At 38.2% G+C, this 16,295-nt stretch overlaps 1 protein-coding gene across 1 annotated transcript in view; it reads left to right on the top strand.

The window, feature by feature from the left end:
* Frk (fyn related Src family tyrosine kinase) overlaps window positions 1-16,295 on the top strand; it is an 89,319-nt gene that overhangs the window by 62,591 nt on the left and 10,433 nt on the right. The window contains exons 3-5 of the mRNA XM_034524882.2: window positions 5,831-5,994; window positions 8,110-8,278; window positions 13,713-13,871. Coding sequence (XP_034380773.1) covers window positions 5,831-5,994; window positions 8,110-8,278; window positions 13,713-13,871 — 492 coding nt within the window. The remainder of the gene's footprint in view (window positions 1-5,830; window positions 5,995-8,109; window positions 8,279-13,712; window positions 13,872-16,295) is intronic.

Raw genomic sequence — 16,295 nt, 5'->3', positions numbered from 1 at the left:
GCAGCCTAGGCAAGGTTATCACCCAGAATAGTCCAGGAGGTTCCTAGGGTATACAAGTGTGCCCTTAAAGAACTTTCTTAGCAGGCCTTTTGCATCAATTAACACAAATGCTTTCATGGTGAATTTTCACCTAATTCAATGTACAATTTAACAGTAAAATCTAGTGACAGATGTTTACAGAACACTGAAAATTTCTAGCTGGAAACAGGGTGTTTTGGGGACCTACAAAGTAAATTATATGCATGTTACAAGATAGCTGTCAGTATTCTTTTTGTCTTAGTTGACATTGTTTTTGTCCTGGAAGAGAGACCAATTCTTTTAGATAATACCACTTAATATTTTAAGACAGATGTACTTTTCTTATTTCTCAAGTCCTAGTCTAGTTTCTGTAGATTAAGAACTTACTATACAATGAGTGTACTTTTTACCCTTAGATTTGTTTTCATCAATGTGACGGTGTGTGTCTGTCTGTTTGGCACCCATGGAGGCGAGAAGTAAGCTTCAGATCACCTGACATTGGAGTTACAGGGCATTGTGAGCCACGAAATATAGGTGCTGGAAACCCAACTTAGGCCTTCTGAAAAAGCCATGACTGTATTTTGAATTTTTCATCTCATAACCACTCAATTACAAGCCATTTTCTCACTGGAGTACAGCTAATTCAGCCTAGGTTCTAATGCACCGTTATAGGGAAAGTCGTCAAGATTGTCTTTGGAATAGTTTTGAAACGTTATAACCATGTCTTTGGAAGTCAAAAAAATTAAGACGTTTATAAGTGCAAGGTTCTCTCACCTTGAATTAATAGCAATTTTTTTTCCATCAAATCATGTGTGGGAACCAGTTCTCATTGTTCAAAGAATAGGAAGGGATGCTGCAGAAGTGTCTCTCATTTGTTGACAAGGCTATTTGATATTACTGATATTGTAATGTAGTACCCACAAATTGCACATTGCAAATATCTGTCATTCTTTGTGAACAATGACACTAGAACTATCCCTGAGGGGGTATAGAGATACAATCATTATTCTCATTTTCTAGATAAGGAAACTGAAATGAAATTCTTTGCCTAAGGTCAAAGAACAAATCATGGGCAGAATAAGATTAGGGCAGAGAGTTCTCAATTTTCAATCCTTGGCTCAATCAAGGAAGTCATATTGTTTTACTCGGTGTGGGAACTGATTATTATCATCAGAAGCAATAAGGCTGTGCCCACACGATGCCAAATGCCAGAAGACATGCTGAAAAATAAGAATTTGTTTAACCATCCATTTATTTATCTCTAAAACAACAGACTGCTTGCTATGCTGGTTATTTTTCATTGAAATGACTGGATGTCTTTGTGCTTCTGTTCTGAGGTTTGTCTCTGGAGCTTCTGTCTTTCAAAACATCTAATTTTGGCATATCTTGGTTTTTATACTTATTTGACATGTTTGATTAGCCTGTATGATAGACGCGGGACAGATTTTTTTCTTGATAGATTTAAATTTTACAATACTTCTTTCAAGCCAAACCACCCTTTTCTACTGTTTGAGACTGGGTGAAACAAGACCTTACTGCCAGGAGAGAACTCAGGTGGACCTGTCAGCAACTGCACATAAATGTGCCTGGCTATGGCAAATGATCTAGATCACATTGCTACTCCAGACTCCCAAGTCAGTTTACTCTGAGGGCCAAAGGGGCCAGTCAGGTGGTCTGTGGTGTGGTCCATACAGTAGTTAGATGCAGAAATAGAACTTTCTGAACAGTCAACAAACCTTTATCATACTTCTCATACAGGCTTACTTACATCTTTCAGTAGATGCTAATTCTTATACATGTTCTGGTAGATTAATCAGTTGACAGGTGAACATTTCCTCCCAGGTCAAATAACACAAATGAGAAAAAAGAGGTAACCACAGGATCTGTACTCATTCAGATCTGCCATAAAGCTACTGAGTTTTTGATGGATGGCTCCATTATGCCTTTTAGTTGGCCTTATTTATATTCTTGCAGTTCAACTACTGAAGTGCCTAATTTTCTGAACCCACAACAACTCACACTGAAAATGGCACAAGCATGGTTCTCCATTTATAGACTACAGAATTTAGAGTAGGGTTGACTCCTTAAAACAAATGATTGAAAACAAAAGGAATATAAAAGTCATTTCTCCCCACTTTTAAGATCCCTGAATTCATTGCCACTTGGAATGACAATTAGTAACTGTGGGAACTCTAGCAAATTGAAATTACTTTAGAAATAAGTTATATATGTATATACATATTAAATTTAATTTGACTACTCACAAATGAATATCACATCAAAAGTACCTTCATCCTGACTATGATGTATTGAATTTCCCTGCTGTAATTCCCGTGGCCCACTTTTAAAATAATCTGTCTTTCAGTTTTGTTCAGATTGCATATGAACAGTTCATATTTGCTTTGTTATGTGGCCCATGACACCACAAAAGGAGTGCAATGATTATATATTCCCACTGTTTTTCACAAACCAAGAAGTTAGATGTTGTCTTTAATGTAATTGTCTTTTAATAGAATTTTATTAGTCTGTTTTCTTTTCTTTTAAAAATAAGGTTTCAGGGCTGGAAAGATGGTTTAGTATGTAATGTGGTTGTTGCACAAGTTTGAGGGTGGGGTTTTTTGATCCTTAGGACCCATGTAAAAATGAAACACTGGGATGGCAGTACATACCTGTAACCTCAGAGGTCTCTCTCTGTCTTTCTGTCTCTCCATATCTCTGTCTTTGTCTCCCTTTCTCTCCCTTTCTCTCTCTCTCTCTCTCTCTCTCTCTCTCTCTCTCTCTCTCTCTCTCTCTCTCTCTGTGTGTGTGTGTTTGTGTTTATATGTGTTTCTGGTGGGGTGGGACAGAGACCAGGATATCCCTGGTTCTCGTTGGTCAGTGTAACAAACAAACATGAGCTCTAGGTTCAACGAAGTGAGAAACTTGGTCTTAAAAATAGGAAGGAGAGGGAAAGAGGCAGCCATGCCCCTGACCTCTGCCCTCCAGTCATGCACACTGACAAGTGTATCTGCACACATATGTAGACAACATGTACTCTCACACACAGAGTCAGACTCTAGGGAAGTTTACTGATGCTCTGAGGGTGTTTGTGTACTATTCGTTTAAGTTGACATCAGACCCCTCAGTAACTTACATTTCAATTTATATTCACCATTGATGACTTTTGGTATTCATTTCAGAGATGTTTGTGTGAGTTGTCACTCTGTCCTGCACTGTGCTAGGCATTGGAAGTGCACAGACCATGTTCTTCAAGAAATACCTTTATCGTCAGTGTATTTAAGCATGTGAGCTGATAGAAGCCAACAGCTTGAGTGGGCAGAGCGGGCTTGCTGGTGGTTTTGAATGGAGATCTAGAGAGAGAGGCAGCTACTAGGCTGGCTGTCCATAGGAAAAAAAAATTATTCAAGGGAAGTTCAAAAGGTTTGAAGTATGATTTAAGTTTTATGAAAAGACTGTGGAAAAACAAAGCAAAGGTACAGAATCCAGGGAGAGAAAGCAATGGGCATCAGAAAGACCTGCACATGAATGCAGAAACATTTGAGAGGCTGGAGCTTGCTAAAGTTTATATTTACTTCAGTGTTGATGACATCAAGGCCCAGTGGGACTGGCATTCATTTCATTCATGTATTAAATTATAGCTTGGATCTCCCCCATTTTGAAGTGATTCTTTATACCATGAAATAAAATGATTCATACTGTGCTTGGAACTCTACTTGTATTCCCAAATATTAGTACCTGGTTAACTTAAAGAGATCAGACCCATATTAAAAAAAATCTGGCAAGCACTTACACAAGCTTTCTTTATAATCAGTAGAAATTGCCACAGCTATATCAATCATTGAGATTCCCTCCCCTTGATTGAGTAAACAATACAGAGTATTTTAACTCTTTATTCATCTATTGATTTAAAACTCTTGCTTGGAAGCCTTTCAATCTTTTGCGGCCCATTAAAGAGAAATCCATAAATTTGTGTTTAATGTACACATAGTCCACTTCAATTTGGAGCCATGAGGTGGTCCATCTTGTTTAAAAATGGGAATTAGAAGAATTGCTTTTCATCATTTCGAATTACAGATCTATTGGCTTGCTAGACATCCCAGCTATAATTGATGCACTTTTCTTTTTGATAAATGGCAAAGCTTAAATTTTCAGGCCAATGAGTTATGTAAATTGCAGCTATACTTTATATTTTACTTCCACTTCTCATATTTTTTATTACATTGTGGAGAAATGAATTGAGACTGACCCAGTATTGTTTACAGCTGTCTTTGATTTTTTTTGTTAGCCTTTTAATCCAGATACAGGAATCTATTATGAGCTAAGTTTTCCATCATAATAAAAGCCTTCTACTTGGAGATGGTGATATAGGTCAATTAACCTTGACCCAAGAGTCAGTCAGTAGCATTGGTAATTTGAGAGATTAGGGTATAAGGATGTACACTATACACTTAAAATTATAATGTAAGATAATGATATTCTCTTTAAGAGAGCTAATTGTCCAGTTGTGTTTTGTATTAAAAAAGGGAATGACAGTAGTTTTAACCCAAATTCAGATGATATCTTTTTATTATCATATTATATTTTTATTATCAATTTAGACAATTGGATCTTCTATTTTGAAACCTGATAGTGTAGAGCAGTGGTTCTCATCCTGTGTGTTGCAACCACTTTGGTGGTCACATATCAGATATCCTGCATATCAGATATTTATATTATGATTCATAGCAGTTTCAAAATTACAGTTATGAAGTAGTCATGTAAAGCTGACCCCAAGGACTAAGATTTACTTCCTCAAGAAACACTGTTTTCCACTGGGTCACGCCTCTTTTCAGGCAAATTTCCTCCCTTCTGGACACACAAATTCAATCAATAGTTTAAAACCTCCATCAGCAAAACTACCCCAAAACAAATCCAGAAAAAAAAATGGTAATGGCAAAGTTGTTTTTGTCTTACTGGGCTCCTTTATATGTCTTAGAATTGAAGCTTCTAGATAGCTCTCTCTGACTTGGCATTTCCAAGATCAGGCTGGGCTTGGGGTCTTTCTGAATCTCACCTAGGTAGGAAAGCAAGAACTTTCTGGAGTAAGAGGTAATATTGTTATCAAGAGAAAGTGATTAGTGGCTGATGATGGAACAAAATTTCCCTGATCACTAAAACTACCAGAAAGTAATGTGGGTTTTTATCCCTGCAGATGCCATAGGATTTGTCTGTGGAATAAACAATATTGCAGGGGAACATGTAAACCACATTTTAGGCTCCATAAAATCTCTTCTGCTGCATTGTGTTGGATCTTTCTGCTATCAGTCTGCAAGGAAGGGTACCTACACAGTGACTTGCATTGGCACTGTGGAATTCTTTATAATACTTTACTCTGTTTCATTCTTCCCATTATTAGATTTCCTGAGGTAAAAGACCAGCATGATTTGAGCTTTTCTCAACACCTTGTGCCATTATCTTTGGATGCTGTGATTTCTGAACTAGATCAAGATTTTTTTGCTTCCATTGCTAGAACAACAGATTAGACTTTATGGCTTTCATCAGTGATGCTTGCTAGCCTTCTATGCCTGGGATGTTTTACTGTTACTCTTACTTTTTAGTTTCTGTTCTCTCTTTCCTTCAGTCTGGTCTCCGAGTGCCCCTGCTTCCCCACCACAAATTTTGGGTGTGTCCCTTTGTAAATTTCATATATTCTGTGACAAAGTTGAAAGATACCAGTTTTGTGAAAATTTCATTCCATACAGTGACAAACGGCCACAAAGAACTGTGTGGGTTCGGGGATGCCGTTATTGACAGGATTTGTTTTGTGTTCTAGTTTTAGATGAAGGTGTTGTGAAGCACTACAGAATAAGAAGGTTGGATGAAGGTGGCTTCTTCCTCACTAGGAGGAAAGCCTTTTCAACCCTGAATGAATTTGTGAGCTATTATACCACAACAAGTGATGGGCTGTGTGTCAAGTTGGAGAAGCCATGCTTAAAGGTAAAAGTATTTTAGCTGAATTCACTTAACATTCAAGTTAACACTTTCCCCTTAGACACTCAAGCATTTGTCATTTGCTGACAGTTTATAGAAAAACACAATCATTTTGTTACTTAGGGCAGGAATAGGGAAACTATTATTGTCAGTACTATCCCATGTTCATTTTTAAAGGAAATTTGTTTTATTAATTATTTTTTAAGAGACACACTGATTCCTTTACTATCTTATTTTGTGCCCTTATATTAGATAGGCTGTTCTCAACCTGTGGGTCAATACTCTTTTTGGGGGGAGGTTGAATGACCTTTTCACAGGGGTTGGTCAGCTAAGACCATTGGAAAACATAACCATTTATATTACAATTCTTAACAGTAGCAATAAAAATAATTTTATGGCTTGGCGTCACCACAATATGAGGAACTGTATTAAAGGATTACAGGGTTGCATTAGGAAGGTTGAGAACCTCTGTAGTCGACCTTGGTACCTGCAATAGAGACATAATATATGCAATAGACCTGACAATAAGTTTTACTACCCATAGTGCTCCTGTGAGAACAGGAGAAAGAGACAGAAACAACCTAGGAGGAAAGATTTATTTTGTCTGCACACCTGGGCAGGGCACCATGGAGGCAGGAGCTTATGGTTGAGCAGGTTTGTGGCAGACAGGAAGTATATAAAAGGGAGACTACAGGAGGGAAACCACATGAGGGATACAGCTCCAAGGAAACATCCCAGCACTAACCAATAGACCTGTCTTCCTTTAAGAATGCCTAGGAGGATCATCATCACATAAGAGCGCCAAAGATCAAGCCTTTGATTATAACAGAGCTCTTGTGACTTAATCGACTTTGGAAATGCCACCAGAGATGTACCTAGAAGTTTATTTAATTAATCTCTTAGGTCAGTGGTTCTCATCCTTCCTAATGCTGTGACCCTTTGAGGTCCCCATGGTTGGTGACCTCCAACCACAAAATTATTTTTATTGTACTTCATAATTGTAATATTGCTACTGTTATGAATAATAATACAAATATTCTGGGCGACAGAGGTTTGCCAGAGGGGTCTTGACAATCTGTCTTAGGTGTGTCTCAGTCCAATCAAGTTGACTATTCAAATTACCATTACAGTGCTCTGATATATAATTGTCCCTGCCAGTTTTATTTACTGAAGGTGCTTACTTCCTGCCTGAAAATTACTTATTAATTGAGGTAAGTGAGTGAATAGAAAACAAAGAGAAATGACAAAAATGGATTTGAAAATTGATGGTTTCGTTTTGCAAAGGGATGTGATGCATGTAATAAATGCTACAGCCAAGGAATATAGGAAAGACTTGTGAGGGAAAGAGCTTTACTAGTTCAGCATCATATAGACAGGATCCAGCAAGGCAGGAGGCAGAGAGTTCCCGCAGACTCCTATGAGGATGACACTGAATGCTGGTGGGGTGGATGGAAACAGAGCTGGAACACATGACAGAGAGTTGGTTTACAGACTTAACAGTACAGGTTTTAATTTACCACATTCGGTATTTAGAATCAATATTTTTCTTAAAAAATAAAGACTATTTTTCTTTTTTTTTCATTTTGTTTTGACTATTTTATTTATTTACATTTCAAATGTTATCCCTCTTCCCGGTCTCCCCTCCACAAGCCCCCTTTCCACTCCTCCCTCCCCCTGCTTCTATAAGGATGCTTTCTCACCCACCTACCCACTCCTGCCTCAGCAACTTAGCATTCCCCTATTCTGGGTCATCAAGCCTCCACAGGAGGGGCTCTCCTCTCAGTGATTCTAGATAAGGCCATCCTCTGTTACATATCCAGTTGGAACCATGGGTACCCCCTGTGTACTCTTTGGTTGGTGGTTTAGTCCTTGGAGCCCTGAGGGGGGATGTCTAAAGATGATTTTTTAATCAAAATGTTATATACGTGAACGTGTACACTTAAGTACTATCGTGCATTCAGAGGTCAGAGGGCAGCTGTATGTAGCCATACCTCTCCTTCTAACTCTACATAGATTCCAGGAATCAAACTTAAGTTACCAGAGTCACATGGGAAGGATCTTTGTCTAAGCTAGTGCCATATCTTATTTCTGACAAGTATTCTCTTTTTTTCTCTGAAACAGATCCAGGTACCAACCCCTTTTGATTTGTCGTATAAAACTGCAGACCAGTGGGAGATAGACCGCAACTCCATACAGCTTCTGAAGCGACTAGGATCTGGTCAGTTTGGAGAAGTTTGGGAAGGTCTGTGGAATAACACTACTCCAGTAGCTGTAAAAACTTTAAAACCAGGTATGAGAATGTCAAAGGTTAAATGGCATACATTGATTTTCTTTTTATTACAGATTCCCATCGTAAATGCCATAGACTTCATAGGATAGCCAGTGCTGGCAGCAAGCAGATATTGCCATCATTCTACCCTAGGTGACTATAAACTAGTGATAGCTTTTAAAATAGGAAGACAGAAGCATGTTCTCATTTCAGTGAAGCTTAAAATACCTCCAGTTCTGCCTTTTGAAAAGTTAGGATTTCCTTTTCCTTTTTTTTTTTTTTTTTTTTTTTTTTTTGTAATTTACTGACAAAACATACTTTACCAATCAGATGCAGGGGCTGGAGATATTGCTCAGTTGGAAATGCACTTAACATACACATGTGAGGACCTTACTTTGACCCTCCCCCTTCCCCAACACCCATGTGAAAAGTCAAGTATGGCAGTGCACACCTGAAATCCCAGCAGTAGGACTCTTGTTGGCCAGTGTCTCTGAATCTTTGAACTCAAATCGCGAAGAGGTTTTGTTTCGAAAAAATAAGGTGTAGACTGATAAAGACACTTGATCTTGGCCTTTGACTTAAACACACCCACAAACACACACACACACACGTACATACACACATACACACATACATGCACACACACAGTCAGATGACAAGCTAGCTAGTATTATTCAAGGAATAGCATTCTTTATTAAAGATGAACTGTGCATGATAAAAATAGTAATAATGCTAAGGCCACTCTAGCAAAGTTATTATAAAAACTAAATCAGGTCATTAGCAGAGACACATTGTATAGTTCCTGGTTCAAAGTCAGTCATAAAAATGTATATTGTTATTGTTATTATAATGTTAGTAAATGGCAGAGCTTCTGACCCATAGTTGTCATTGTTTAGTTACACTCCATAGAAATCGCATTCTATGGAAATACAATGTGAGTCTCTGGCCACCTCATATCTACCTCTAATAACAATGCAAGGATTGTAACTATTGGGTAGACTACAGTGCTCTGTGGACCTTCATTATTTCCTAGTCCACAGTGCTTAACATTTTTTTAGAAGCCTCCTGGTGACTGAACTTAAGAATTTAGCATTTCTCAGATGTTAGTATGTATAGTACTATGTTTCCCAAACTCTGTGTTAAGGTATTTTTGGGAATCCCAAGGAGCTGATAAGATAAGCTGAGGGACATTGGGAATAACATCTTGAATATGACCCAAAGTTGCTGCATTTAAGTAATGTAGGGTTTCAGCTTTTGATAGTGTTGTATTATTTTTGTTGACACCATATTTGTGAATCATTTTTGATATGTCCTTTGACAATTCTATATGAGTGTACATGTTTATAATGTATTTTTAAATCATTTTAACACACACCATCATGCTTTCATTTCCCCCTTTATTCCCACAAATACCTTTCTACTTTTATGTCTATTTTTTTGATGATGATGATAAAGTAAATTTAATCAGAGTTGGATAGGGGTGATATTCCCTAGAACACGGGAAACTTACCAGTGGGTACATCACTGAAGAAAATAATTCTCTGCCTCTGTGTCTCTGTGTCTCTCTCTGTCTCTCTGTCTGTCTCTGTATCTCTGTGTCTTTGTCTGTCTGTCTCTGTGTCTGTCTGTCTGTCTCTCTGTCTCTGTCTCTCTGTTTCTCTCTGTCTCTTTCTCTCTGTCTGTCTGTCTCTAAAGCCATTAACTTCCAGTAGCTCTCCAGGAAGGGGTGGCTCCTCACAATACCCTTCTACATATATAATGGAATATTGACAAGCACAATTGTGAGCAGGTCTTATACAGGCAAACACAGCTGCCTTGGGTTTGTGGGTGCACCAACATTATCAGAAGATAGCGATTCACAGGATTCCTGCCTATCCTGCACTCTTTTCTTACTCTCCACTCTTCCTTTTCTCCCTTTTAGAATGTCCCCTGAGCCTTGGTGTAAGGACTGATAATAGATGTCCTGTTTAGTTGTGAATTCTCATCAGTCACTTATTCTCAGTACTTTGAAATTTTATGCATCTTTGCACTAGCCACTACACACCACATAAAGAAGCTTCTCTGACCACAGCTGAGAGCAGCCTAATCTAGGGATATAAATGTAGACATTTAGAAAGCAACTCAACAACATATTAATTTAGTAAAACAAGAGTAATAGGTTCCTCTCTAGGACCTATTACTCTACTAGCCATATGTACTTTTGAACCAGGTTCCCATTTCAGGCATAGATTTCTTCCCACGTACAGGGCCTCAAATCCCATCAAAAGAGCATCTGGTTATCACCATAACGGTCTTGACACTATTGCCATAGCTTTCTATGGTAGCACAATACGAGGTGCTGACCACCTCATATCTAGCTCTAATAATGCTGCAAGGATCATAACCACTAGTTAAACTACATCTTACCTGGCAGGTCAGTATTCTAGAATGCTGAGTGTATAGCTGAGCAAGATCGAGTATGTTCTCTTTCCTAGCAGCCTGCACAACAGCCTCTCCTCATCCCCCAAACTGTGAAAGCTATGGAGTGGAGGGAAAGCTTCCAGCTTAGTTCCAGTTTGATTTCTCTATGCCAAATTTTGATGATTGCTATTATCAAATGGGAAATCCACACAAAAATCAACCCAGACATGAGGACTTGATCGGATTGCAACATTTGAGAAGTCATGCAGTACTCTACTCTGATTGTGCTACTTTACAAAGTAATTCCCTTTCTCCTTTTAACTGTCCTGTATTACTGTCTCAGATAGCCATTAGTTTCCAAGGAAAATAATTTACAGTTGTTTGGATCTAACTTAACAATCAAATGAAGGGTTAAATGTTGTTTCTGGCATGGGGCATTGTGAAGAAAACCAGCTGAGACATTAAGGATGCTGGGGACTGAACATGTAGGGGTATTATAGTATAACAGGTCAGAGCAAGAAGTTTTGGGGTAAGATAAATCTGAGTTCAAACTTGGCTCCATCGCTGTGCCTCTGGATAGTTCATAAAACTTTTTTTCCTCATCGCGATATAGGAATCATAACAGTTCCCCATTGCTAGAATCTTATGAGGACAGATTAGACCAGTGGTCACAAAGGTTCTTAATGCCAGAAGTTCTTAATGAAGTGTTAGCTTCCAGCTCCAGACAGAGCTCTCAAGCACAGGCTTGATCATACAGGAGTTTGGCTCCAGTATCCATATCTGCTGGATAGAACACCAGAGAGACACTTGTATATTGCTAGATGTCACCCAATGATTGCCAGTGAGGACAATCTGTTCCAGCATCGATTGCTTCACAGTCACCACTCACATGCACTTCTAATGCTAATCTTGTTGAGAACTGAGATGAAACTTTATTGTCCAATCTAAATTATCCCTTTCTAAAGATAAACAGCAGGCTGTTCTTTCTAACAGTGCTCTCTACGGAAAGCTTTCTGGAGGTCAAGAGAGAACAACAACAACAACAACAAAAATGTCATATTTCTTATACCAAAAAAAAAGTCATGATAGTTTGCTCCCAACAGGAATAATTATTATTGATTTACAGTGTAATAGCAGCAAACAGCTTTGGTGGTTGGTTAAATGTCTTCACTTTACTGGGGCTATTAATCAATCTTAGCAGCTATTTATTGCCTAGCAGACTACCACGAAATAAAGATGAGCCTGAAATCAACTCCCACACTAGTTTTGACAGACAAAAATTAATATTTAATGTTGACTTACTAGCTGGCTTGAGATCGGGACTCTCTTCCTCTGGTCAGCTATAGCAGGCCTGGCCATGAAAGTTCTGAGTAGTCCTCACCTACAGGGGCTCCCACTGTGCGTCAGATTCAGTTCTTATAGATAGTCTGACTTGGGAATTGTCTACATATCCTCTAGAACTTGTCTGAATAATGATTATAAAGACTACTGTCACTTCAACCTTCATGAGCCAGATATATCTTTATAATTTTTTTTTGAGGAGAGGGTCATATTACATCTATGTTTGATATAGGTTATTTTTAACCACTGAGAAAAAAAAAAGTGATTTGGTATGATTTATGTGTCTCTTTTATTACCGTCTGCATTTTTCTACTATGATTCTAAATTTTAAACTTTTTTGACCAGTGGTAATGTTCTGGCACTGTAGGAGCTCAGAAATAGTTCCCTTAAGAAGAGAATAGCTTTATTTCTTTACCTCTTTACAACCTTGTCTCTTCCCTCCAGCCACAATTAATGTATTTGATTTTCCTAAGAATATGTAAAATCATTATCACTACCACCTTCATCAACAACAGTAGCAGTGCTGGGCACTGCTATTATCCCAAAGTTTAGTGAGATCAGCCACCCTGCTCAAGACTACGAAGAGAGCTAGCAGTACAGCTGCAATTGTTTTAACATTCAACTTTGAGCCTGGAGGCTGAACTTAGGCTTTGCAAAGATAGACTGTTTCACTACTTAGCGTGAACTAACATCATCACATTGACAAACAAGTCGCAGTGCAACCCTTACAGTGTTGAAATGTATCTATGTCTGGGTTCCCATGTCAACCATGAAGTCTTTGTCTGGAGCAGATGATGAATGGAATGATGTTCTGAGTGAATATCAAGATATGATCAATCACATTATATACTAAAAATAAGAGACTTAAAAATTACTGTTGAAATGTAAACTCCAGGCATCGTTCCTTCTCCTTTTTATTTGATATTAACTCTTTGATACATTGCATATGAGTTAGAGTTCAAGTAAAATTGGAATGATACGCTTACTCATGTAGAGTTAGAGTATCATTTAAAATCAATCTAACTGTAATGAGTTTTCAAAGGAGCCTTCAGAGTCTCAAACCTTTAGGGCTCTGATGGAGGAACTGGATGGATAATTGAGAAAGGCTGTGTACCAGTTTGACATTAAACATATAAAATGGTGAAACTCACTGTTAGCTTTTGGAAATGTCCCTGAATATTTCTTAGTTGTCCTACATCCTATATTTCTACAAAATCAAGGAAAGGAATATGACCAAGTCATAGTTTTAAAGTGCTTTTCAGCTGTTCCCAGATTGGGCACCAAGGACAGGGCAGAAGTCAGTCCTCTCTGGATCTAAAACCAAGATCTCTGACTGGAGTAATTAAACATTCTCTGTCTGCCTGTGTTTGTGTTAATGGGCACTCTCTCTTTGTGTGAGGATGCCTGTCTCATGCCATCAATTACACTGTCAGTATCTCTATGTTGTTTCATTTGTCATCCGGACCTGAATTCACTTGCTCTTCACCTACACACCATAGCACATAAACTGCATAACCCTGACGTAATGGCACATGTAGTAATTAGGTTGCCCTGGCTGAACTGATTCCATTCTTTGATAACTCTGAAGATTTGTGGCACTGATGCTCTTAGATTATTGAGAGGCAGGAGGCAATCTTGGTGCTTCCCACCAGGCTGCTGTGGGGATAGGAATGCCTCAGTGACATAAAGTGATTTCCTCCTCTTCTTGTTTCAGGTTCAATGGATCCGAATGACTTCCTGAGGGAGGCACAGATAATGAAGAGCCTAAGACACCCAAAGCTCATCCAGCTTTATGCTGTTTGCACTTTAGAAGATCCAATTTATATTATTACAGAGTTGATGAGACATGGAAGTCTGCAAGAATATCTCCAAAGTAAGCTGAAGGCTTAATAAAAGGAAGACAAGGAGGAATTCAGTTTAGCTAGTCCCTTAAATGTCAATTTAGCAAACCTCCTATAACCCAAAAGATGTTTACAATGTGTGTATCTGTAAGAATGGATGTTGTAACATTGACCAGCTCAACTACTATTTAATGGAATATGTTCTCTGATCTCAAAAGAGCAAACATATTTATGCACTGAAAGATCTAGTAGTTCACAATAGACACATCAGAGTACTTATATGTAGTGTGGGAATGTGTGAGTGGCTATTTTGTGTGTTTCCTTCGCCAGCTAGTTGAACATTATTAGTCATGAACAAATATTTTCTGTGGAGTAGACTTTATGGACCTGGAATACGTTGGAGAAAGATTTTTTTAAAAAAGCACCTGAGGCTTTGTTTTTAAGTTTCTCTCTCTCTCTCTCTCTCTCTCTCTCTCTCTCTCTCTCTCTCTCTCTCTCTCTCACACACACACACACACACACACACACACACACACACACACACACATCTGTGTGTGTTATTTGAAGCTACTTCTATGGCTAGTCAACCTTAGAAATTTTAGACTAAAAAGCAGAAATATAGTATTACTCTATTCTTTTATTTGATTCTGGCAGTCAAAGTAAGGGCACTGCAATAATTATTACAAATGAATAATTCAAAAAATAATAAGCACTGAAACAAGATGCTCAAAATGGAGATAAAGTACCAGCAGAATAATTTGAGCTTGAAAAATAGAGACCTCCTCTAATTTTTGCAGTATCAGAGCAAGACTGATAGAATTGTGAGCAAGTGAGAATAGTGAGGGGAAGAGTTCAGGAGGAGAGCATCCTCTGCTTTTGAGGGGGACTTGTGAATCTGGTAATTCTAAATTGTAAAGCAAGAAAGATGGAGACAAAGATGTGTCCTACATAGTGCTGTGAAAAGCCAAAGTATACTTAGCTCCCTTGCGCATGGTCACCAAATTTAGCAGCCTCAGAATAGTGACCCACCACAGAATTCCATCAGCCATGACACTTCTGCTTTATTTCCAGGACAAAGCAGAAGAATTTGTTTCCATCATTTCTAATAAAGTACTTAGCAATTGTCACCTGTAGCAATTAGGTAGAACTGAATTCCCAATATTTAGGCCTATCCTGAGCACAGAATGAATTGATTTTCTCTAAGGTGTCTTTGGCTTTTGTCAGTCTGTGACTTCCATCCTCAGATTTCTCAACAACTGATAGTTCTTCTATCTAAGATGCTCTCCTAATGTAATTCATGGTTTCATTAATTTCATCTAGTCAGTGTTTACTCCCATCCTCTTTGATTTTCTTGAACATATTTCTAATTGTTATTTCTAAATCATTGTCCTGTGTATCATCTAAGTTGTTTTCCCAGAGAACATTACTGTGGTAGTACTAATTTTTTGAGATGTATTATTGGTTTTTCATATTATATTTTTGTAAAAGGACCTTGGCATCTGGAGTTAGCTTGTTGGTAGTGATTTTTGGCATGTATGTTTGTCCCATTTGTGTAGAGTGGCTGTTCAGATCTTTGTTTGCTGCTACTCAAACTTGTTTGATTATGAGCCAGCAGAATGGCATTCAAGATTCAGTTTTGGGGCCACTCAGGTCAGTTCTGGAGTCACTCAGGGGTCGATGTACAAATGAGATATCTGAAGTACTCTAAGATTAGCTAGGTAGGGCTAGGTACAGCTTCTGATGACAGCAATGGAACTTCCAGAGAGTTAGCAGGTGCCTGTTGCAGATGCTCAAACATCAGTGGAAGGCTTCACCATTATGCAGCTGGTCCTTAGGTGGCAGTGGCTTAATACTTATAATGATGAAAGAGATAAGAGTTTTAAATAATTTCAGAAGAGGGTAAAGACACGCTTACATCTTCATATGAGAAACAGTAACCAACATATAAAAGGCAGAGAAATAACCTTTGTGGAAGAATATATTTCAGAACTCCACATTTTATGTGGTTCATTTTAAAAATATGTCTAAAATCGTGGACATTCTCATTTTTAACATGAATGTTTAATCAACAGAAGGGAAGAATGTAGACTATGTATTCACATTATGATAAAGTGACAGCATTTCTGTTACATGGCAGTGTTACTAAGTGTCAAGACAGAGACAGACGGGAGAAGCGGATATCCGGCATCAAGTATGAACAGCCGAATTGCCTACTGATCAAAATTCAGAGGGAAAGAGGTCTTTTGCATTCACTCAACCCAAGTAATTCAAGCATTAAACATACATGGGCAGTTTATACAGGCCTGTAAAACTATGAAAGTATGGTGGATGTTAGTTTTATATTGCTTTCTACTGAAGATATTTGCTGAGCATACTCTAAGTTATGCAGATCTCATGATACACTGAAACTAGTCAGTGTAATGGGAGAGATGGGGTGATACTGATGTGACTTAGGA

The sequence above is a fragment of the Arvicanthis niloticus genome, chromosome 20, assembly GCF_011762505.2.
Source record: "Arvicanthis niloticus isolate mArvNil1 chromosome 20, mArvNil1.pat.X, whole genome shotgun sequence".
NCBI classification, from domain to species: Eukaryota; Metazoa; Chordata; class Mammalia; order Rodentia; family Muridae; genus Arvicanthis; species Arvicanthis niloticus.
This window is presented reverse-complemented; position numbering and strand designations above follow the sequence as displayed.